Source organism: Cynocephalus volans, chromosome X, assembly GCF_027409185.1.
Source record: "Cynocephalus volans isolate mCynVol1 chromosome X, mCynVol1.pri, whole genome shotgun sequence".
Taxonomy (NCBI): Eukaryota; Metazoa; Chordata; class Mammalia; order Dermoptera; family Cynocephalidae; genus Cynocephalus; species Cynocephalus volans.
The window spans coordinates 9,125,841-9,151,493 of NC_084478.1; the positions used below are offsets into that span (position 1 = coordinate 9,125,841).

Below are 25,653 nucleotides of genomic sequence, written 5' to 3' on the forward strand. Positions count from 1 at the left end.
CTCATCAATGGGTGTAGTTTTGGACTGGGCACTGCTCAAACCTCAAACTTTTAAAGTTTTAAAGCAGCCGAGTTGCACGGACGGTTAATAAATCTATCACTGTGGCCATTTTATTGCTTGTAAGGTGATTACTTTGCCCATAGCGACTTTTCAATTTGATTAAAATCCAGCGTCGTCAGGTCATGACTGAGTCCTCCAGATATAGAAATACAAAAGGAATGAGAAGTCCGCACTCAGATATTTTTATAACCACCCTTCAACTTTTTAACCATCTATTTTGGCACTTTTGTGGCCCTTATCCTATAATTCAAATTCCCATGCTCTTTACCAAAGTAGTTTTTATTTAGGGCATATTTCAACCTCCGGTCTCTGTAGGAGCATGTTATTCTTTCTACTAACTGGTGGTGAGAACTGGCCTGCTCCAGATTAGCTCCCACGGGATCTGTAAATCAGGCTCTGATGGCAAGAGAGCCTGGCAGATGTGTTGGTTCACTTGCAATTGTTTTCCAGGCAAGGGGAGCTGGAATAGTGCGAGTGGAATTGTGATCTCAGACAGGAAAGGAAGAGACATTCACCTTTGCTACTACCCTGGCAGCAAGAGCCCTTCTGACTGTATTTTAAGAAGAATTAAAAATGAGCGTCTGTGCCCAGAGCTCCTTGCCAAGGGCAGTGTGCCTCCAGCCTTGCATGGCTCTTGGCTCGTGACGGGTTTTCCTACCTCCCTTATCCATGTCCGTGGAGGCGCCAGGAGTGCAGAGGGCCGCTGCCATCTGCAGATTGCCTTGGCTCCCAGAAGCATCTTCACTCCACTGGTGCTGTGCATTATGAATATCTGCGATGACAACCACATAGACTGTCTGCCCGAGTGGTCCACTTATCTCCCAGGGGAACCAGTTACCAGTTTGGCTATAATTATTTGATTTCGAGTGGTATGCGTCAATCCTATTAGCCCTCCACACTCTCATTTTGACACCTTGCTTTTGCAGGATGTGGGACTTCTCAGAAATGTATCTAGTTGCTCCTCATTTTTGGATTTCGTATTTGCTAATTTGCCTGCTCACTCAAATTTATTTGTAGCCTCCGAATCAATACTTGTGGTGCTTTCAAGGTCATTCACAGACATGTGCACGTGCACAGTGGCAAAAAATTGAGTTGCCAGAAGCACATGTTCCTCGCTGAGGTCGAAGAAGGCAACGCTCTGCCTTCTTGTTTTCAGTCTCATGCTTTAAACAAGTGTCCTTCCTGTGTTCTATTTAGTGCCACATTTTTCACATTTTTGTGCTTTTTGCTTGGTAATCTTGCTGTTTAAAATGGCCCTGAAACTGAGTGATGAAGTGCTGTCTAGTGTTCCCACGCGCAGGAAGGCTGTGCTGTGTTTTATGGAGAGAATACGTTGGTCGGAGAAGCTTCACCCAGACGTGAGTGGTAGTTCTGTTGGCCATGAGTTCAATGTTAATGACTGAGCACTGTCTATTAACTACAGTGTCTGTAGACAGAAACACGAGATACAAGGTTATGTATTGATTTGTTGACGAGAATGTGAGCAGAGGCTCTCAGGGCCCTAACCCTGTATTCCTCTAGGAGCGGTCATTGAGTTTTTGCTAATGTAGTGTCTGAAGTGTCTTTATAGAACACATCTTCTACCTATAATGAGAACTGACTGTGTATATATGTTACTACAGCAGAGATGCCTATGCTGAGATAACTTCTGGTTGTGTAAGAAAATAGAGCCCATGGGTTATCTTCTGCCATGACCGTGTACATGTCCTGTTCACCTTTTCCATGACCGTTTTTCTCTCTCAGGTGTAACTAGCCTGGTCAATGCAGGAGCGATGAGTGGCACTGGAAACCTGATGGATTTTCTCGATGAGTCATTCCCCAATGTGCAGACATAATGAGGACTTCCACACCATCGACTGGCTAAGGGAAAAGTCACGGGACACCGACAGACCCAGAAAGGTAGGTGGCGTTGTGAAGGGACAAGCTGAAGGGGACCCCTACAAATGGCTGTGGCATGCTTGAATCTGGAAGTTGTTTAGTGGGGGCTCAGGTTCATGTGTCATGTACCAGGTTAGGTTCTAAAGAAGTGTTAGGTGAGTGCAGAGATGTGGACAGATGGCTGTAGCTCCGGGTGCTGGGGGTGGGAGGCTGTGTCATATAGAAGTAATGGGGTGCAGAGCACAAGGAGGGGACTCTGGAACCAGATGAATCTGGCACACTTCCTGCCCTTGACACCTTCGGGCTAGGTGACTTTGGGGGTGCCATTTCTGGGCCCCTCATTTTCTCATCTGTGGGGACAGAGGTGATTATTCCTCAAGGGTAAGTGAGGATGTGTGTGTGAAAGCACATGTTATGGGGCCGGGCGTCTAGTTGGGAGTCGATATATATTTTAATGGGCTGCAGTGAAGCTACGTGTAAGTGCTATGGGATCCTCTAAGAGGGACGGTTGGAGAAGAGGTTCTCAGAGGCAGATATTTCAGTTGGGACTTGAAGGAAGACTAAGAGTTCACTGGGCAGACAAAGGGAAAAGCATCTAAACACCAGAGTGGCCCTTTCTTAAGTCAGAGGCATGAAAGAACATGGCACACTTGGGCAATTCAGGGAGCTCCAGGGGTCTGGTGGGGGATTCCTGGAAGGGGAAGAAAGCAGATGAGTCTAGAAATGAGAGTAAGGGCTGGCCAGTTGGCTCAGTTGGTTAGAGCGCAGCCTTGCAACACCAAGGTCAAGGGTTCTGATCCCCTTACCGGCCAGCTGCAAAAAAAAAGTGACAGGTCCCTGGCATGAGAGTGGGTGCTGAAGCTTTAGAGGTGGCCAGGGTGGCCGGGGAATGTGGAGGGAGATGGAAGGAGGCGGTCAGGACCCTGGGCAATGCCAGGAGTTAGGAGGTCTGGGGGAGGTAGGTGGGTGCCAGTGACAAACTCTGAGGAGAAGCAGGGAGAGGTGAGGGAGGGGACCAGCCGAGAGTTGTCCCAAGTGAGAAGAGTAGAGAGTGTTGAGGAGGGGCTGCTCCCAAGGTCAGCCTCCATGGAGGGGTAATGGTGAACCAACAACATGGGGGCTGTTGGCAACTTCAGGGAGAGCCTCTTCAGAGGAAGATGTGGAGGGACGTGGAGAGTGCGACTGTGTCACGCCATTTCACGAAGGTTGGCAGTGAAAGGAGGAAGAGCTTTGCAGGAGTGAGGTTCAGTCAAGAAGATGGCGCAGCCTCTTGTCTCCCACATGGAGGAGCATGGGGACAGGGCAGCCTTCCCTCTAGAGCAGGGCTCAGCAAACTATGGCCCTCGGGCCAAAGCCAGCTGGCACCTCGTTTTGTAAAGTTTTATTGGAACGTAGTCATGCCCATTCATTTACATGTTCTTTATGGCTCCTTTTGTGCACAGAGGCAGAGTTGAGTAGTTGCAACAGACACCATTTGACGTGCAGAGCCCCAAATATTTACTGTCTAGTCCTATATAGAAAATGGTTGCCAACCACCGCTGGAAACGGTTGTGAGGGGAATGGTGATCTCGGAGGATTTTGTGAACACAGGGAGGCAAAGGTGTGTTCTTACAGTGTGTATAGACGTGTCCATCTGCCATGGTAACTGTGATCCATGCTGCTAATTCACAGTTCTTGCTGTTAAAATTAAACCTTGAAAACAAAAGTAGGAAATGCAGTCTTTGTTGAAGAGGATTTTGAATGAACAGACCTGATAAAGTAAGTTAAAACAGTAGCTCATATTCAAGATAGTGATACCCAGTCAGTGCCTCGTTCAGAATGGCTTTAAATAATGAAAGCTCAGATCACATTCAGTATGTTTTTCTAATCAAGTGCAGTTTTTGCTACTCTTGTTCCTTGGAGACTATGATGGCACCTCCATAGCTCTGTGAACTAGGAAGCCCATTGTGTGATTGTGGCACACAACTGAATGAATAATGTAACTGGGAATTTGGTTGCTGAATGACCTTCATTTTCTCTTAATTACCACCCTGTTTCCTGAGAAAACAGTTAGGAGCAAAGCATGAGTTGAAAAATGTGTGCACGTCACCTGCTGTGTCTGCTCTGCTTCCAGATAACCAGCGAAAGCAAGGAGTCCATATGGGGGTTCATCAGGAGCCTGCAGGATGCCTGGTCGGGCTGGGTGGTCATGCTGCACATCGGCCTGCTGGCAGGTACGCAGGGCACGCAGCGCTCCCGGGCGAGCTGCGGACGCTGACGCCCCCGAGCCCCAGCCGCTTGGGATGATGTTCGGAATGTGGAGCGTTTCCCTTTTACCCCGTGCAAGAGATTTCTTACTGGAAATGTCTAAGAGCAGAATACATGACCATATAGTTTCCATCAAATGTGTCATCGATTAAGCTTCTGGAGAGCTGTCATTATAGAGCTGGTTGGCCCTTTCCACATAGTGCAAAGGTTTATGAGCATGCGGGAGTGTACTGAAAGCACGCGTTCTGCATTCTGCTGTCCTTGGTTATGTAGAAGCCAACGAAATATGAAAACGTTTTGAGCTGCCATAATCAAACACCACATGAGACAGGCTTTTGCTAGTACTGGCCGGCCCTGGAATGAACTGTAAACACCGTAGGGCACTCAAAACCATGCTAGACACCCACAGGATCTGAGGTAGGCCCTGGGAGATCCCCAGCCCCGACATCGTTCTGACCCTCGGGGACTCCGTGTCCTTCCTTTTTATAATCCCAACACCGTGTTTGCCAGTAGTAGATGTTTCCAGAGTAAATGGACGAATATCTGGAGGGGAAACCTGTCGTTTTAATGTCAAATGCACCAGCTCTGCATGGAAATTGTGTCCCGAAACTTAGTTCCTTTGAGGAGGTTGGGAGGGTTAATGTCTAAGAATATTAAAATTTGAGCATGCTGAAGAGATCCCCTGAATAAAAATCCCCTACATGTAACAACATAATCATTATGGCAGGAAAATTGATCAGAGAAGTGACTGTAATACAGGCAGAATATAGTAAGTGCTTTAAGAAAGAACAGTAATGAGACACATGATTTGTGATTACAGGTGATTCCGATTTCCCTACTTAGACTGAACTTGAAACCTACAAGGATCTACTGGGCAGAATAATGATAATTGAGCTGATTCGCAAAGAGCTCAGACAGTGAAAATTTTAGCCAGAAATAATTTTAAAAATTCTCGTATTATCCCTCGAATCAGTGCAATTCAGTTCTACAAGTTGGTGCTGCAGCAAGGCCCACAGGCGGTAGAGATGGTGAGTTTGAAGATCTAGTTGTGCACCAGTTGTGGCGACACGTCCCCACCATTGGGTGGTGCCCTCCACCACTGACGCAGGTCCAGGTACTTACAGGTAGGGCTGAGTCATTGAAAGATGGTCAAAAGAAAAATTCAATATGGTCTTGTTTCAGCAAAGATAGGGAATAAATCTTAATATGTCATGCTGAATTTTGGATGGTTTATATTAACAAATTGCTTCAGGAATCCAAAAAACAAGCCGTATTACCATCGTATTTTCTCAGTACAGTCAGTTCTGCTACAGTGTGACATATGCATTCCTAAACATCACCATGCCATGCAAAATCACGCAATTTAAAAAAAAAAAGCGCTTATGGAGAAAATGGGTTAGGAACACAATACTCAAAAACTTCATCAGTGATACATATTTAAAAATAGGCTAGTAAAAACAACAGCACAGTTTTACACATTAAATGGCCAAGAAATATGTCAATACTACGATAAGTATGATTCTTCTTGAAAAAACTTGAAGTGGGCTGTGGAAGTGGGCGTCAGAAGGGCTGCAGCTTGTGAGTTACTGTGAAGGGGCTGCAGGAGGGTTATCTGGACCTGGAGGGGAAGCTGTGACAGCGGTGTGCACGGGTGTGGCTCCCCAGCACACGTGTGAACTGGTTGATGTTTGAGGCATGTGCGTATGTATGTTTTGTGTTTCCCTACATAGCTCAGTTCAGCTGGGTACGGTGTTCTGCATTCACCTCGTATTTCTCCCAGAGCAAATTGTGCATAAACAGACATGAAATTTGTGTTATGCTCAAATTCTTCCCTAATATATAGATAGCATTAGAACAAATTTGCATTTTCTAAACAAGTATTATAGCAGAGCTGACTGCATTTTATCTGACACCTAAAGCCTAAGGCATCCTGGTGTCTTAGTTTATGATCCCACCACCCGCTGATAGGTGTTGTTGACTCAAATATTTCCAAAATAAGGAGATGGCCAGTGGGGAATTGCTGGAAAATATAAAGCAGAAACAAAGGGCATGATGGGCAGTCCCGTCTTCCTCTTCCAGGAACCAGAGGAGTGAGGCTCAGCTTGTGATCTTACAGACAGACCTGGAGCTCGAGTATGAGCTCTGTCTTTGAGGGCTGGCCAGACTTGGTGTTCACTTGAAGTGGGCATCGTTAGTGGTGATAGCTGAACTCAAAAGATGTGAACTACCCAGAGGAGCATTGAAATTTCTTATATAACAAAAGTACCAGGAACACATCCATGTGGATGAAACTGAAAAATGTGACATCAAGTGAAAAACTAAGTTGCAAAAGAATATATAAAGGATGCTACTTTCTATAATAAAGTCCATAAACAGCCAAAACGAAACAATGTATGTGCTAAAACATAAAGAAAGGCAAAGAAATGATTGGAAGTGGTGAGGGGGAGGAGGACGTTTCTATTGGGGAGTGAACACAGGCCTTTCAAAGGGACCCACTCTTCTATTTCTTAAACTTGGGAGTGGGTACATAGTGCTTGTTTTAGTAATTTCTTTTAACCATATGTAAATATGGATGTAATAGGTTCATTTCTCCATTTAGAACAGAGATTATAACAATCTTTTAAAGTATCAGGAACCAAATAACCTAAGTTTAGTCATTATGACTCAGCAGTAGCAAAATTTTCATAGTAGAGCTTGAAATTCTTAACCTAAGAAGGCAGTACCTATCCCAGTTCTCGGAGGAAAAGGGCAGAGTAAAAAGGAAAATAAGTAAATAAAAGTAAATTGAAGTAAATAAAAGTAAATTTTTTAAAAAGTAAATAAAAGTAAATTTCGGTTCATGGATAAAAAGAAGGTCCTCCTGGTCAAAGCCCTACTAAATATGTGCACCGACTTCAGTTGAGACATGGAGCTATTCTTTCATTTTAGCAAAGATACTAACCAAACTATTTAAAAACAAATTTTCATTGCAATGCTCCTACATACATTTAAAAAATTGCTCATCCTCATAGCATTTGATTCCAAAACATTTTTATTATTTAAAATGAATGTTCCTTTGGAAACATTTTTTAAAATGCAAACTTAGAGAGAAATTATTTATTTGTCTTGAATACTCCAAGACGTGGGGTATCTGCTGCCTTCTTAGGTATAAGTTCTATAAGGCACATTTAAAAGTGAACACTCATAGTTTCTTGGATTTGGGAATTTAGAGAGAACTGGGTAAGAGTCTCTCTTTCTGCTTCTGTTCGCTTTATCAGTAGAACCACTATCAACTATACAAGGACCTCTAGAAGGTCGTGGAAAAATAGACTTAAAATACAAATCTTTCCACGAACTTTTTGAAGTATCCTCGTATATGAAATCATGTCTTAGAACTTACTCTGAGTTGATGTTTGTGTTCTTTACAAGAAATGAACACTCTTACAAATATTTACTTACCAGGAAGTGTTCTGGTTTTAAAGTTAAATATACCAAGTCACAAATCCACTGCAATGAACCTTGTGAAAGCCCTGCTTGCTTCAGTCTCAATGAATCCAAGTTAAAGCAAGTCATTGGATTTTGGCATCTATTGGGAATGAATTTGCCCTCTTTAGTCCCTAATTTGATCATGAGAATTTTGTCAAATCATTTTAGAGAATTACAAAATACCTATTACACTGTTCAATTCACCACATGTCATGGCTGGCAAAGGCTCAGGTAATTTAGATGCTTGTAATTTTCTAAGTGCTATTATGCTTTTAAACTGTACCGTGTGGTCCAAATCCACATTCACTAACTGACAAAAAATTATAGGAAATTTTATTCAAGGCAACACAAAAGGGCAGGATTGTGGCAGGCATAATAAAACATCCCTTAAATAAAGGGATCTGAGATCCCCAGAGCACAGGATCCATTAGGCCAACTACCACCTGTTATGGCCTGGTTTCACCACCACTAGTTTGCCATCAGTTAAAGGCTCATTCAAGAAACACCAGCTGACTGCACAGCTAGGAGGGCTCTGGCGTGTCCTGTAGGGAGGAGCTCATTGAGTTCTTCAGGAAGACACGCACAACCTGCTCACATGGGCTCTTTCCCTCGCCTGCTCCCTCTCTTTGAATTAGGATACGGATCTGTCAGTAGTTCCTGAGATGAAAATGGTCCTGTGCACACCCCTTTAACAATCTGAAGATTCGCTGACTTCATGACCCTCCCCAAGTCACCACAGGTGACATGACGCTCAGTAGCAGGAATTTGTGAAAGAACCAAGAGTGTTTCAGGTGCATCTCTTAAATATTGAGAAATTAGGGCTACTTGTGCTACATTTTCCCGGAATGGAGCAGTGGTTGTCCACCTGGGCTGCATTGTAGATTCACCTGGGGAGGCTGTACAACTCCTCACACCCTGGATGCACCCGGGGCCAATTACATCAAATCTCTCTGGGGAGAGCCAATTCTCAATATTTCCTGATTCCCAGTGATTCTGATGAGCGCTGAGGTTGTGAAGGACTGTAATAGCTATTTGACAAAATGATTACTTGGCAGAGCAGTGTCCAGAAGGAGGCATTTTGAAATTATGTAAATGACACTGACAAGCGATAACACTGTCCCGTTATGTATTACACAATGGGAAAAGAAATTGACCATGAAATTCATGGAGTGAGTGACTCACTTGGTGTCTAACTAATCTGTGATTACAGGCGTGTAAATTGCCAGCTCAGTGGTAAACATTCACTCCATTTTAGCCAATTGTAGGAGAGGTTGGAGGTAGAGGTTATGTAGCCATGGTAATGTTTCTGTATCCTAAAGGACACCGTTTTGGGGGAGAGGACCCCAGTATATGAAGTTAGTCACTGAGATTGGCACTGAGTTGAATTCTCAAAGCCTTAGGGAAAACGCTCCAGCACGCCTTTAGGAAGAAAGCCATTACTTGGCATTTACAAAATGCGGCAGTTCTGAAAATGGAGCAAGACAATGCTCCCTGTATAGTCAAAGTCCTTTTCAATACAAGAGATAGGATTAGGCGAAAGAAAAGGGGTTGCCATGGATTCAAACATCTGTATATCCCTCAAAGTTGCGTTATTAGAATGCTGAGCATCTTCCTTTTCCAACATGACTTTTTTTTGAAGATTTATAGTGTCTTCTCTGTTTCTCAGAGCCAACTGAATTAAGCATTTTTGGTTTTGGTAACACGAATGGATCATTCCAGGGGTTAGCTGGTTGGCAAACGTTTTCCGTAAAGGGCCAAATGGGAAATATTTCAGGCTCTGTGGGCCACACAGTTTCTGCTGCAACTGTCCAACTTGGCCATGTGGCATGGAAACAGCCATAGATAACACATAGTCTGTGAATGGGCATGGCTATGTTACCATGGGCACTGAAATTAGAATTTTATTTTTTTAATATCCTCTGTGTGTGTGTGTGTGTGTGTGTGTGTGTGTTTATCATTATGCAATTTTAACATCCTTTGTGGCCTTTTACCGTGAAATTAGAATTTTCTATAGTTTTCACGTCACGAAATATTGTTCTTCTGACTAGTTCAACTCAAAAAACCCTTTTGTTCTCCTCCAACCATTTAAAAATGTAAAAACCATTCTTAACTCGTGTGCCTTATGAATACTTTTGGTGGGCCAGAGTTGACCTGTGGGCCAGAGTTTTCCAACCCCTGAATCAAATCCAGAGGTTTATTTGCTTGTAGGAGGGTCTCTGTGCTATAAACAGAATTATGATTAACTATTTTTCTCTTAAAAAAAGTGGCTTAAGCCACCTTGCTCAGTATCCATTTTACTTTTAGACACAAGTAGATACCTGTGGTATCTTCGTTGGTGCATTTTGTCATAGTCAAGCCTGGACTGACTGATGAAGTGAGTGCCGTTCATCCATGTTTGGTCCCAGTGTGTCTCATGGTGGGCACCAGCAGGTGGCTGCTGACCAAAGGGCCTGAACTCTGAGCAGCTCTTTCTCTGGCCAGTCACTAATTTGCGACTTCTTTATTGCAGATCAGTTACTACTTTCTCTCGGAGACATCGTGGATGTCATTATTCACGGCGCTGGTGGCGGCCTTCACGTTGCGATCCATCAATCGCTTTGGGAACAGCCACCTTGTTCTCTTTTATGTGCAATATCACACGCCCTGGTACATGGCTGAAATCTTCCCCTTCATCCTGCTTGGGGTGTTTGGGGGCTTGTGAGGAACCCTCTTCATTCGCTGCAACATCGCCTGGGGCAGGAGGCGCAAGACCACCCGGCTAGGGAAGTACCCGGTGCTGGAGATCATTGTGGTGACTGCCATCACCGCTGTAATTGCCTACCTCAGTCCCTACACACGCCAGAGCACCAGTGAGCTCATTTCTGAGATGTTCAACGACTGTGGGGCCTTTGAGTCCTCCCAGCTGTGTGACTACATCAACGACCCCAACATGACCTGGCCTGTGGATGCCATTCCAGACCGGCCAGCTGGCTTTGGCATTTACACAGCCATGTGGCAGCTGGACCTGGCCCTGATCTTCAAGATCGTCATCACCATATTTACTTTTGGCATGAAGGTAAGTGAAGGGGAAGAAAGTGAGGGTGGGTGCTGTTGGGGGGAAGAACCCATGTCCTCCTGGGGATAGCACCCTACTCTCCTGAACAAAATTGTCATGGGAGGAAAAGGGGATCCGACCTTTCTTGAATGTTCTCATGTGCTGGGCACTTGACATTCTTTCAATCATCAGGACACAATTCTTTAATATCCAACAAGCCTGTGAAATGAGGTTTTAATCCCATTTTACAAGTGAGGCAGCTGAGGCTCAGATACCCGGAGTGGCCTAATCAGACCCACAGCATATGGGAGACAGAGCTGGGCATGGAGCTCACGTCATCTCACTCCCAGACCAGGGGTGACCACAGCTTTGCCTGCTGGCAGGGTGATGCCAGGTGGTGGGACAAGCCCGTGTGTGGCCCAGTTTGGATCGATGAGCATGCATTGAGCATCCGCTGTATCTAGGCACTGTACTAAGTCCAAGGTGTACAGCACTCGAAACAGAATGCTGCCCCTAAAGAGCACATGCCTCTGGGAGAGACAGATGCAAACCCAGAGTTCTGAGACTGTGTGGCAGCACCTACGCTGCACACCACGTGATGGCCTCCCAGTCTGGGTGGGGCTGGGGCCACGACGGGGGCTCTTTGCACACATCGTCTCCTGACGAGAAGTGTCCACAAGAGCTGTGGATGACACCGTGTGCTTTCCTCATTTCTGTTCCTAAAGCCAGAGAAGAGACAGCTTCTTTCTTCCTGCTTTTAAACACTGCGTTAAAGTCAGACATACTTTGAAAGCCCTTCCTAAAGAGCTTTCTTTTATGGAAACTGACATTAAGTTGTTATTGCTTTTTAAAAAAGAAAAATTAAGGTAAAGTTTACCTAACGTGAAATTGATCATTTTAAAGTGTACATGTTAGTGGTATTAAGTACATTCACAATGTTGTGCAACCGTCACCTCGGTCAAGTTTCACAACATTTTCATCCCCTTCATAGGAGACCCCATGTCCATTAGCAGTCTTTCCCTGTTCTCTGCCCCAGCAGCCCCTGGCAACCACCGATCTGCTTTCTGTCTCTATAGGTTTGCCTATTTCGGACAGTTCATTTTAATTAAATTAATTCGTTTCGGACCATCCTTTTGGGACTGGCTTTTTTCACTTAGCACAGTGTTTTCAAGGGTTATCCATGTTGTAGCACATGTCAGCCCTTCATTCCTTTTCTGGCTGAAGAGTGTTCCGCTCTGTAGATTCCCCCACACGTTGTTTATCCACTCATCCTTTGATGGACATTTGTGTTGTTTCCACCTTTTGGCTATTGTGAATAGTGCTGCTATTGCTTACTTAAAAAACAAAATGAAACTTTTATTAGAGTGTTAGAGTGTGATAAAAGAGTATCATATAGAGATGCATACAGCTTAATGAATTTTCACAAAACCCACATGCTTGTGTAACCAGCACTCAGGACCAGAAGCACAACATTACCCACCCCCCAGAGCCCCTGATGTGTTCCATTACTTTTGCTTTCTGTGTGGTATTTCTATGAATTCGCTTTTTCAAAAAAAGTCTAAGAAACGGTGTCTCTGGGTGTGTAGTGGTCAAACACAAACCCGAATCTGTGCCTTAAGAACAAGGATGGGTAGACTTTATTAAACAGTTGACTGTGTCTGATCCATCATCTCCTTGCAAAGGAATTAATTTTTGTGTCCAAGAAGATGCTGGAGCATCTTCTGGTGCTTGCTGAGACTTTACTTTGAAGTTACAGGGGATTAAATGGCTGTGGACTAAGGGGGAGCCCATATAGGAGCAATTTCCTAAGGAATATTCCAGACTCTAGAAATCACACCCAAGGTTCTGAACTTCAGTTCACCTGGCATCCTCAGAATGATGACCACCTGGGGCGACATAAATGCAGCTGTGGCTCAGGGTCTGCGCTCACATCTCAATGAACACAGAGTAGTTGGGAGTGTCCTATAGCACGTGTACGGTCACCAGACAAACTAAAATGCATTAGCAGCCAGCAAAGAAAGCAACACGCTACTTCTAAGATCATTCAGTTTACATAGTCTGTTTCTTTGCTGCCGCTAATGTGGCTAGAATATATTCAGGATACTTCTCGGAAGATGTAGTTGGTTAGGAAGATGGAACTGCCTCCCTCGTCTCTCTCTGACTGGTATCCATTGTCTATAAACAGAGCGGGAAGTCTTTGAAAGCTTTTTGGAAGATCGGGGGCAGCTGCAATGGTGCATTCAAATTCTTTACTTTACCAGGGAGCAGTTGCAGGCCCTTTTCCATTTTCATGCTGTGCCTTGACATTTAATTTTAAAAGCCAACCTGAATGACATGGCAAGGGGAGAGAGAAAGTCACGAGTGTCTCAAGTGACAGATGTTCACTTTGAATGGTATTTGCACTGGGGCTTATCATTCTTTAATCCACAGCAGGCAAACTGGGCCAGACTTTGCAGGGGAAGAAATGAAAGTGTAAAAGGGCTTTCTCTCCATGTTGCAGTAGATGCGACCGACTAAGGAGGTCAAATCACTTGTCCCACCTTTTCCCAGCTGACTGATTTTGAAGAACGGTGCCTCCTTTGAAGGCTGAGCAAAATGCAAGCTTGTCGAGGGGGCACCGTGGTTCCTGGGGATCGGGAAGGGGGACTCAGCTGCCTTCCCTCATGCCACTTTTCTCTATGCTCCCTAAAGATCCCGTTGGGCCTCTTCATCCCCAGCATGGCCGTGGAGCAATGGCGGGCAGGATGGTGGGCAACGGCGTGGAGCAGCTGGCTTACCATCACCATGACTGGATCATCTTCTGGAACTGGTGCAGGCCCAGAGCAGACTGCGTCACACCAGGGCTTTACGCAATGGTGGGAGCTGCAGCCTGCCTAGGTACAACCAGGGGTGGGGCAGGGAGGGGGTGGGGGCACTGAGCTGGCTTAGAGGACTGGGAGAAGGAAGGCATGGACTTGAACATTTCCATTACTCAGGATAGGCTAGGTTGTGCTGCTATAAGGAGAATCCCCCCAAATCTCGGTGGCTCACACACCAAGGCTTATATCTTGCTCACTATATATACACACACATATATATATATATATGTAAAAAACATGGGTGAACAGAAGATTCTCCCCACCCAGTCATTCAGGGGCCCAGGCTGATGGATTCTCCACCATCTTACAGCCATACCACCAAGAACAGTAGTTCTTAACCAGGAGTGATTCTGCCTTTCAGGGACACTTGGCAGTATCTGAAGACACTTTAGGTTGTCACACCTGGGGAGGGAGGTGCCACTTGCATCTATTGGGTAGAGACCAGAGATGCTGCTAAACATGCTATAGTGTACAAGACAGCCCCTGACAACAAAGAATGCTCCAGTCCCAAATGTCCCTAGTGCTGAAGTTGAGAAACCTTGTTTTAAACTCCCTGGAAGACCAGGAGTCAGTATGGATTCTCCCTTTGAATACCAAGAGACACAAAGCTGGGTCTCTCTCTTCTCTCTAGTCCCTAAGAATCCTAAAATTACAAGGCTTATGGGGTTGCTTGTTCAGTCAGATCCACTCGCCCAAAAGCCAGACGTGTGGGCCTAGGTGAGTGGACAAGCCAGGGTCCCTCGTTGGAGCAGAGCCCCCAGCCAGGTGTGACTTACAGCTCCCTGATGCGATGGCACGTTGAAAAGAACCTGGCATCTATTCCTGAGGCCTGAGCATGGACGGCATGTAGGAATGTCCCCTTGGAACACGTGTGAGGAGCATTTACAGCCGTCTATCCATTTCCACACATCGTGCCCTCCCGAGTGTCCGGAGTCCGGCTTCGGAATCTCACTCGTGCCTTGTGTTGCAGGTGGAGATACCAGGATGACAGTGTCGTTGGTGGTCATCATGTTCGTGTTCACGGGTGGTCTGGAGTACATTGTGCCCCTCATGGCGGCGGCTGTGACCAGCAAGTTGGTGGCCAATGCCTTTGGGAAGGAAGGCATCTACGAGGCCCACATCCACTTGAACGGCTACCCCTTCCTGGATGTGAAGGACGAGTTCACCCACTGCATGCTGGCCACCGACATCATGCGGCCCTGGCGGGGAGAGCCGCCGCTGTCGGTGCTCACCCAGGACCGCATGACCGTGGAGGACGTGGAGACGCTCATCAAGGACACCGACTACAACGGCTTCCCCGTGGTGGTCTCCAGAGTCTCTGAGCGCCTCATCGGATTTGCCCAGCGGAGGGAGCTGATTCTCGCAATAAGTGAGTAAAGAGGGCAGCTCGCCTTTTGTCAGGAGCGAAGAGGCAGCTCTCTGCCCCCCAGTGATCAGAGAGGTGCGAGAGAATGCGCGTCACCCCACGGGCTCGGAAGCGTTCGTGTGTGCGCGGTCACCCGGGGATCTCGTGGAAATGCAGACGCTGATGGAGCAGGTCTGGAGCGGGGCCCAGCCTGCGCTCCTCATGGGCTCTCCATTGATGCAGATGCTGCTGGCCCCCAAGTCACTCTGTGAAGCACAAGGGCTCAGACCCAAGTCTTGCGTGGCTGGAAAGGGACCACGTGTTTGCAAGCAGCCCCCTGCGCCCGCTCCTCTGGCAGGCAAACTGCAGACGCTGCCTTTTTGGGGAAGTGCTGGATGAAGCTCAGGATGAGATGTGAATAGCCCGGGCGAGCTGCTCTCAGAGAGCGACTTTCAGGTGGGCTGTGCAGCCGCTGGGGCTTGTGAGTTCTCTGCCCTGCCACCTCCCTGCCACTGCACAGGCTTTCCTTCACTTCATGGCATTACATGTGATCCGGCTGTTAGCGGCCACATGGGTAAATGATATCGCTTGAGGCTGCTCTATGATTATTTTCCTCCTCGTGTTCCACCTGAAATCAGCTGCACCGAGGGGCAGGCTTTTGAGTTGGGGGAGGAGAGAAGGGGCGATGCCCAGGTGGGGGCACTTCAGAGGAGCAAGCCTGTGGGCCCCAGCAACCTAGGGCCGGCTGCTTTGGAAGAGGAGCAGGAGGAAGGATTCCACAGAGAGAGGGCACTGAGGGCCAGAGGCCTGGGCGTGAGTGGTTGGAAGCCCCGGGCAGGGAGGAGCAGTGAGCCTCGGAGATGGAGCCCTGCTGGACCTCAAGATGCAGCAGGGGCGGAGGCCAGCATAGCCCTTGCACCGGCACGTGGCCAATGCCATCTGCTCAGCATCCTCGCTCCGCGATCTGCACGGCATTCAGCATCCTGTGGTAGTCGGGGGCCCATGGCCGGCTTCCGTGTGCATGTGATGAATTTTTACTGTGCGTGCCATCTTCCCGAGTATTCGTGACGCTCATCAACGAGACTTGCCCTGGTCTCGTTGCCGATTGCCTCACCGCGAGCATGTCTTCACCAGACGAAACTGCTTGCTTCTCCCTGCCGTTTGTTTTTTATTTCTAAGGTGCTTCCCTTCAACTGCTAAATCCTCTTCCCAATGTTAAGTAGCTTTTAAAATATCTTTAACGTATCTCCATCAAAGGCTTTATAAGATAAGCATAAGCTATGGCCTCTAATTTAGCTTGCTGTTCAAACATTTTTACCTCCCCCGAAGCAAAAATTGATTTTGTATTTTAGACACCATAGCAAGTTTGTGTTCACTGTTTGTTGCCTTAATATAAGTCCTGTCCCTTAACAGGTAGGTGCTTTCAGGCCTAAATATTGCCTTATAAATAACGAGTTTTTTAAAGTTGTTTAAGTAGGGTTGGGTTTCTTTTAAAGTAATGTAATCAGCTGCCTTTAAAAAATGTATTCAGTCCCTGAATTCCTTTAAGCAAAGGTTGAAACTTAAAAACTAAAGTGATAAATGTCACAGCATCCACTATCTATTGTGTGGTTGCAGGCACAGCTGCTAAGAGACAGCTGACTTATTTCACTGAAACCCATTACTGTAGTCAAGGGGGAAGCACTAACTGTCGTCTAGTGGTTAGGGAAGACCCTTAGGCTTGCCCACCACGCCCTCACCTAGAAGCTGTGTTTGGCGCATCTGAAGAGGCACCACGCGGTGTCAATAGTACCTGTGTGCTTTCAGTCAGACCCGTAATAGTACAGAAGCAGCTATTTACACAGTTTGTGCCAAAGCAAGGAGTGTGTTGCTCTGAGTATTCACAAGAGCTGTTTTCCTGGTCTGTGGAAAGAGAAGAGTCCCTGTACTCTAGGGGAGAAATTCATGACCTGTACTTGAGGAATTATCTGCCCTTTTATGAGTATAGAAATGTGACGTTCACATTTAGCCAGTGTCACTTTTAGGGGAAATGGGAGCAAAGATTACAGACAGATGAAAGATAGTTGCGATAAGAAAAGAATGGTGAATGAGGTAAATGAGGAGTTTTCTTACGCATCATGTTTACAATTGTAACAACCGCTCACATGAAGATGAAAATGTTTTATTTTCAATCCGTCTCTGGAATACCAAAGCACAGCTACGTCTCTGCTAGAGGGGGATTAGTGAGCACTGCCCAGGCAATGTGGCCATCTTCGTCACCACATGTTAACACATGGGGCCGTACGTGACCCGTGTTCCAATTCCTGGTGAATGGGACTTGGCCTCTCGTTTCTCTTTGCAAGTATGAGGCTCTTTCTGTACTCAGCGGGGCTCAGGCTCTTCTAGTCTTGAGTTGTGCAGTTAAGCCAGGAAGGCTTCAGAGAGGCCTCAGTGGGAGCCACAGAGGCGATGAAAGGAGGGAAGGGTAGGGTGGCGGGCAAGAGTGGAGGGACCTCATCTCCTCGTCTGGTGGATGATTGAATGATGACTCTTCAGCACATGGAAGATGCTCACTTGCAGAAAGGGTTCCACATCCAGGACTGAACAAGAGGATAAGTGTCACATCTGTTGGACAAGCTATTCAGAGGTACAGAGGTGTCTGCCTGGGCAGGCTGTTGATGATTGGACTAGATCATGGGGAACAGTAGGGCCATCTACTTCTTTCTGCTGTGGATGTTAAAATATACATATATGTAAATATGTAGATATAGATACAGATATACAGATGGATATGCAGGGGGACTTTTCCATGCTTTGGTAGACAATAACCTGTCATAAGATAATATGCTTTTTCTTCTATATAGTGCTTACTTTTTTATCCTATCATCTACGTACCGAACGCTACTGTGGTTGCTTCCAAGTTTTTATTTTAATCTTTTTCATTAATTACATCTGTTTTATGGAAGCATTTTTAGTTAACACATAATTACTCTAAAGTAGGGGTTCTCAACCTTAGCACGATGGACATTTGGGGCTGGATCGTTCTCTGTGGTGGGAACTGTCCTATGCACTGTAGGATGTTTAGCAGCATCCCTGGCCTCCACCCACCAGATGCCAGGAGCACCACCCCTTCCCAATTGTGACAACCAAAAATGTCTCCAGACATTACCAAATGTCCCCTGGGGGTGGGGGGTGGGGGCAAAATTGCTCCCAATTGAGAACCATTGCTCTAAAGCCACTTAATAGCTTACCAGATGTGTGATTATTTCTAGTCTTTTAAAATTTCTTGGCCTATCACAGTTTGTAAACTTCATCTTACAAACGCTATTGATTATGCCCTCTGTGTACAAGGGTATTTCAAAAAGTTCATGGGAAAATAGAATTAAAGTTTGTATGAATCTTTCTATGAACTTTTGAAGTATCCTTATATTGCTGCTAGAAAGTAGAATGTCAAGTTGAATAACCTCAGTGGCTGCTCATAAAATGTACATCATATTTCAGGGGCCGTGGTCACTGAGAGTAGCTCTAGTAGAATATATGACAAACCACCTATGTTAAAGACAGTTAGAAAAAAGTTTAACTACTTTAACTTTAAAACATTTAAAAATAAGGACTATTAGGCATTTCTCTAAGGAAGACATACAAATGGTGAACAGACGTACGAAAAAATGCTCAACATCACTCAGCATCTAGGAAATGCAAATCAAAACCACACCGAGATACCATCTAACCCCAGTTAGGATGGCTAAAATCCAAAAGACCCTGAACGATAAATGCTGGAGAGGTTGCAGAGAAAAAGGAACTCTCATACATTGTTGGTGGGACTGCAAAATGGTGCAGCCTCTATGGAAAATGGTATGGAGGTTCCTCAAACAATTGCAGATAGATCTACCATACGAACCAGCTATCCCACTGTTGGGAATATACCCAGAGGAATGGAAATCATCAAGTCGAAGGTATACCTGTTCCCCAATGTTCATCGCAGCACTCTTTACAATAGCCAAGAGTTGGAACCAGCCCAAATGTCCATCATCGGATGAGTGGATACGGAAAATGTGGTACATGTACACAATGGAATACTACTCAGCTATAAAAACGAATGAAATACTGCCATTTGCAACAACATGGATGGACCTTGAGAGAATTATATTAAGTGAAATGAGACAGGCACAGAAAGAGAAATACCACATGTTCTCACTTATTGGTGGGAACTTAAAATTAATATATAAATTCACACACACACACACGAAAAAAAAACCGGGGTGGTGGGGAGAAGATATAACAACCACAATTACTTGAAGTTGAAACGACAAGCAAATAGAAAAGACATTTTGGGGGGGAGGGGGGCAGGGAGGGAGGTTTTGGTGATGGGGAGCAATAATCAGCCACAATGTATATTGACAAAATAAAAATTTAAAATAATAAAAAAAATAAAAATAAAAAATAAAAAATAAAAGATGAATGCAAAAAAAAAATAATAATAAAAAACACAAATTTATTATCTTACAGTTCCAGAGGTCAGAAGTCCAAAATCAGTTTCACTCAGCTAAAATCAAGGTGTCACAGGGCCACATTCCATCTGCAGGCTCTAGAGGAAAATTTGTTTCCTTGCCTTTTCCAGTGTCGAGAGGCCACCTGCATTCCTTGGCTCATGGTGATATAATTCCAACCTCTGCTTCCCTTGTCACATGTCTATCATTCTCACCCTCACCCTCCTACTTCCCTCTAGTAAGGACCCTTTGATTACAGTGGGCCCACCCAGATAATCCAGGATCATCTCCCTATCTCAAGATTCTGAACGTAATCACATGGCAAAGTCTCTTCTGCCATGGAAGGTAACTTATTAACAGGTTTTGGGGACCAAGATGTGGACATCTTTGAAGGCCCATTATACCACAGAGGGAATAAATATCAAACAACAATGAACGCAAGAAAAAATAACCAGTTGGTATAACACAGTGCAAGGGACACACAGTGACCTAGTCGAGGTAGGGTCAAGGACAGGTGTAGATCAGGCCGCAACTCTGGAATGGACCAGATGTTGCCCCTCATTGGCTACAGGAAGCACGGCCACTAAGTCAACCTCCCTTGGCCTCAGTTTCATCACGTGTCCACCTACACCTGGTGCAGCCATTGTGGGCTTTCAATGACAGCATCCACGCAAATGCCTAGAGCACTCAGCATATGTCCCCCACAGTCACAGCCAAGGGATCCCTGTGGGGAGAAGCCCATGCACAGGAGCAGCATGGAATGGCCTCGTGGAGAAGGACACAAGCCAGTGGAAGCCCTACCGAGGCAGGGACCTGTCTGCTGCTGCTCCCAATGGAGGTCCAAACCCTGGAAGAACGCCTGGGGCCGACACGCTATGCAACAAGCACAGGGTTGGTTGGTGAATGTATGAATGGAGGCATGAACAAACAAACGATTGAATAGAGGCAGGATGCTTAAAAATGGGTGGGACTCAGGCAGCTGGTGGTGTATTGGAAAAAGCACTGGACTGGGGGTCTGAAGGGGGCCAAGTCCCTGCCCTTCTAACTAGCAGCAGAACACTTCCCTTGCCTGTGGCTCTCAATGCAAAAAAAGGAGTTTGAACAAGATGATTCTAGCTTTTCTAATGCCAAAGCTGTGGGGTTCTAAGCTATGTGTGGTCTTACCGAATCCTACCTTCCTTACATGAAAACTCAGGCCCAGTCAAGTTGACTGATTCTCTCACTTATTCCGAACATGCCCAGCACTTCCCTCACGTTGCCCCTTACCTCAGCCAGCGCTGTGAAAGCACTAGACACTCTCACCCCAGGAGGTGGATAGACAAGGACAAAGACTGCCCCAGGCTCAAGGGAGCCCTCTCTCCTTGTCTCAGAAGGGATCGCCACCTGAGGAACTGAATTAATCCTGGGATACCTGGCCACCATTCTTGCCTTCACTTTATATGTCTGTCTCCCATCTCGCAGACAAACTTGGTCTCCATATACCGTCCCAGCAAACAGAAGGCCAAGAATCTTCATAAATATTTCTTCACTTTATTAGATTTAAGCGGGGATAGCTGAACTCAGTAAAATTTAACTTTGCTTTTATTCCACCAGATTAATTTCACAGAATTTTTTGGAAAAGCAGCCAACATTAGCAAAAGGACCTGGGCTAGAAGTCAAGAAGCCCCCCCCAACTCACCAGGTGACCTTGAACATGTCATTTGACCTATGGGCTCCTGAAGTAGAACCTACCACAGACAGTGATACATGTTAATTCCACTTCCTAAATCAGAGTGAAGGACAGAGAAGGAAACCTGGAGGTTTCCAAACATCCGCAAGCTATTTTTGGAAATGAATGACTTTTCTACTTCACTTTTCTTAAAAACAAAACAAACAAACAAAAAACAAACAAAAAAAGGAAGGAAAGGAAAAGAAAGACATTAGACCAAGAAGTAGTTGTTGCTGATCTCAATGGAAGCAAGAGAAGATTCTTCCAGGGGCTGACCCCTTATGGCCTTAAAACCAAGACACTTTCCCATGTTCATATAAACACTGTCTATAATCTTAAAAAATGAAAAATGGAGAAATCATTGCTTGTTTATCACAAAGCTCAACCAGGACAGTTTATATAATCCAGAAATAGGCTCTGTGGAGTAAATATAGTAAACCTACTTATTAATTGAATAAAGGTTTCAAGAAGGGGGTAATGATGTTATCTGGCTCTGTTATGTGAGGTTCCAACCTGGCAGATTCCAGAGGTATACACTCTTTTCTCTTCTAAGCAAAACCCTGTTCAGAGGACTTTTAATATACCACTGAATTTCTCCATGCAGTGCAGGTCAAATCCCATCTAGTGTACAAATGGGTCCCCAAAAGCTCATGCCATGACATAATCTTGGTCTTCCACCATCGTCACGATTATTGATCTCAAATGTGATACCGTCCACCATTCTTAAGCTGCTCGTGGCTGGCACGTCCAGTACTGTACAACTCCAACCGAACTACAGGAAACAGAACATTAAGTTTCAGCCACTCGGTCCATCTATAGGATTAATATCAAAACAGCCCTCTGGAAGCACACATATACAAGACTGTCGAAGCCAGTGAAACTTTACAAAGGAGGCAAAAATGTTCTTCCTACACTTTCTGCCCAAACGGCAAATACCTTTTTATATGGTGGTCCCTGTACTCTGAGTTAACATATGCAGAATACATGTGTGTCACTAATGGAAAACACACAAGACTCATGCAAGGAAACTACCAGCCATAAAAATGGTAAGTCAGCTTTCTGTTTTTTAAGAAAGTTTTCAGGTATCAGTCACAGTAAACAATGAAAATTATATGCACAGTGTCAATCTACGGAAATAGTGAATTTAAACCTAAGGTAGGTTCATAGTCAAACTACAAAATTCGGTTTTTAAAATACTGAGATTTTTTTTAACACATCTGTAGCCACATCTGTAAAGATGTTTCCGGAGGCCTGCATCTTCTTTGTTGTCACTTTAAAAAGTAGAGTTACAGCAATTCACCAATGTGCCCTGAGCTGGCAGTATCCGTTCTTGTTAAACATAACACTGAATGGAATTACTGTAAAACCCTAGAAGAGATTTTGTTTACAACCCTTGGCCTTCAGTTACTCTGCATGCAGCAGCGTGTGTTATGCTATTACAGTTTGTAATAAATTATACAGAAAATGATGTTTAAAGTCAAAAACAATTTTTGCCTAACCTACTACATTAATTTATTCCTTCATAATTTCAGTTTCTTGAAAAATCGATTGTTCATTTGCCCCTCTCCTGTCGGTTCTCTATTTGGAAGCTGTTGGGTAAAAGTCCTTATTTCCCAAGTAACATATTCAAATCAAATGTGACACAAAAAGGGTTTTGACTGTCAGATGCACATGGAGAAAACGTTGCACTCTGACATACAGTTCTTTCCACACAATAAAAGTTAATTACAACTTTAAAGGCTAGCCGGTCACCTGTAAATATCGGCAACATTCTGTTTTGAAAGGGGACGGAGAAAGACTATTCCAGCCTTTGGCCCTCCACTTACATGTCTGTGGCTTGCTGAACATTCCATACATATTTCAGGCAAGGTATTATGGGAGCTGAAGTTCAAGCTGTCCCCTGCTGAATTTTCTCTCACTATAAAAACAGTGTCTCAGAAAAGTACACACATGTTTTTACTTTACAAAAATTGTAAAATATCCACTTTTGTTCACTCAGTCGACACTTTTAGCACTAGAAGCAGGACCTTTTGAAAACCTATAACAAAGTTATGTCTGAAAAGAGTGAAAAATGTTATTCAGTAACAAACTGATTTCTGGGGGGAAAAAGCATATGAAATGTAGATGAAATACATGGAAATGAAGACTCTACAAACTGGTTTCTGTAGAGTTTGCTCACCTATGTTGCAGGTTACACCATTAAAATGAAAATTCTTCCATTTAGATCTTTCATCATGGATCCCCACTTCACTATAACCACAACTGTTTTACGTTACCCTCATAAAACGGGGCTCTGCCTTTTCGAGGCAAAACAATAATTTTAACTGGTTCATTTTCCAGTCGTTTGGGTTTTTAAGAGACATACGGTACAAAATGGCACCACATTCCAAGCATTTCAACCAATTCTAGAACCATCCAAGGCTTGATCAACCAGCAGGGGCTCTAGCCTTCAGTTAAAATTCTAATATGATCTCACCTGATTTTCAAAATAACTAAGCATCTTTTTAACCCATAAAACTGTGCTAAGATTTATATTAGTTTCTGAGTCCAAAGGTTTGCAATGTTTAGAGAGAATGGTAGGGAATCACAATGCTTTTGTTTTCTTTCGTTTTTCCCTATCTGAACCCAGATAAACCTTCAAAGGATTCCACAGCGTCCCTCCTCAAGAGTTCCTTTTCAAATGCCAATGCCATGCACGCTGCCTTTCCTGTGCAGGTAGAGGAAGCAGGCACAATGTCACCCCACTGCGCCTCTTCAAATCTTGAAATCACTGGGAAGCCTGCAGTATTTCCTTTTTGGCACTCAGGCCCCGGGAGAGAGAAATTGCTCTAGGGAGGACAAGATATCAGATAACCAGTGGAAACACTTGGTTTCAACAGAACTCCCAATTCCACAAAAATACAACTCTCTAATAGCAGTTGCACCACTGAAATCCATAGACAGGAGAGCAGAAAGTTAAGGAAAAGCTTCATCTCGTGAAATTCATTAAATGAAATCTGGTAGTGCTTTTAGAAGAATCAGTTTTTTTACTTTGATCGTATTTATTTACATGAATAAGACAACTCCGTGCCCCACGCATAGGTCGCACAAAAAGGAAACTTAAAATACAACTGTTTTTCGTTTACTCCAAAAGCATATGGGACTAATCATATTCCATTCTGGCCGCCCTACACAAGTGTTTTTTCAAACAAAATTTTAACTCACTTGATTCTTAAGGCGCTAAAGAGCAACCAACAGAGTTTGGGAACAGGCTCTCCCAACTCCAAAAGGGCTGAGAACCCCTAAACTGCCCGTCTGGCACCAGGCTTTGGAAGGAAACCGGGCTGAGTCGGCCGGACAAGGAACCCGCGCCCCGAAGCCGGGCGCACGTTTGTGATCCAAAGTGACAGCTCATCTCGCCACCGGGGAGCCGGGACGCCTTCGGGGCCAGAGCCGGGGCGGTGGGCCGCAGAGTCCCGGGGCAGACAGGGGCGAGGCCGCCGCAGAAAAAGAAAAAGTGGCCCATCTGTCAGCTTCGGGAGAGGAAATTCCAGGCGCCCAGCTCCCAGGCGCCGGACAGTAGGTGACGTGAGGGAACCGAGTCAGTGTGTCCGCCCCGCGGCGGGGTACCAGGAGGAGGCCAGGGCTCTGCGCTCCAGAGACTCGAGGCCCGCAGAGGGGGAACCGTGATCCTCACCCAGAGCCCAGGGACTAAGAATATTGGAAGTTGGGGGAGGGGGGCAATCACATCCTCGCCTGGGACCCGGGCAAGCAAGATCTTCGCCCACACCCGCAGGCCTCCTGGTGTCCTCGATCCTCTCCCTGGGCCCAAGGGATGGGGACTCCAGGTGAGTCCGGGCCCCGGGACGGAGGCGCCCCGATCGTCGCACCGGGCCAGGTGAGGAAGGGTGCCCCAATCTTGGCCCTGGCCCCGGGAATGGGGGCGTCCCGATCCTTGCCCCAGGGTTCCTGGCGGCCCCTCGCTGGCCGGGGCGTGTCGCCAGCGCATCCGCGGCGTCGCCGGCCGACGGTCCCGGTGCAGGCGTCCGCGCCGGGTCCCACGCCCCCCGCCGGCCCCCTTACCAGTCACGGGGGTCGATCCAAGACTTCTGGCGCGTGTCGTGGTCGATGTAGAAGACGCGGCCGTCATAGTCGCGCGCCTCCTCCCAGCCGGCGGGCAGCGGCAGCTCGGCGCTCTCCCGGGCTCGCGGCGGCGGCGCAGAGGCCGCGGGGAGCGTGGGGGGCGCGGCGGGAGGCGCCGGCGGAGGCGGGGGCTCCCGCTGGGGCTGCGCGGCCGGCGGCGGCTCCCCCGGGGCTTCCCGCGGCTGTCCGCGCCGTCGCCGCCGTCCGCCGCTCAGCCACGGCATAACGGCGCGGGCCCCGCCGCGGCCCGACTGCCCCGCGCTCGCCGCCTCCTCCGCCAGCACTAAGGCCCGTCACCCGGGGCGCGGGGGTGGCCGCCGGGAGCCGCCCGCCGCGCCCGGCGCATCCTCCGCCCGCCGCCCGCGCACCGGCGCTCGCCCGGCCTGGCGCGCCGCTGTCCGCGCCGCCCGCTCCGCCCGGGTCGTCCGGGTCACCGCCGCACGCCGAGTCACAGCCTCCGAGCCACC

At 46.3% G+C, this 25,653-nt stretch overlaps 2 protein-coding genes across 2 annotated transcripts in view; one reads left to right on the forward strand and one right to left on the reverse strand.

Moving 5' to 3' along the window:
- LOC134367146 (G-protein coupled receptor 143-like) overlaps positions 1–25,653 on the reverse strand; it is a 389,602-nt gene that overhangs the window by 191,188 nt on the left and 172,761 nt on the right. The window lies entirely within an intron of this gene.
- LOC134367008 (H(+)/Cl(-) exchange transporter 4-like) lies at positions 1,833–24,440 on the forward strand. Its single transcript, XM_063083658.1, is given in 10 exon segments — positions 1,833–1,892; positions 1,894–1,959; positions 4,052–4,151; positions 10,152–10,705; positions 13,376–13,406; positions 13,409–13,561; positions 14,513–14,911; positions 14,973–15,147; positions 15,526–15,700; positions 24,369–24,440. Coding segments are annotated over 10 exon segments (1,785 nt in total).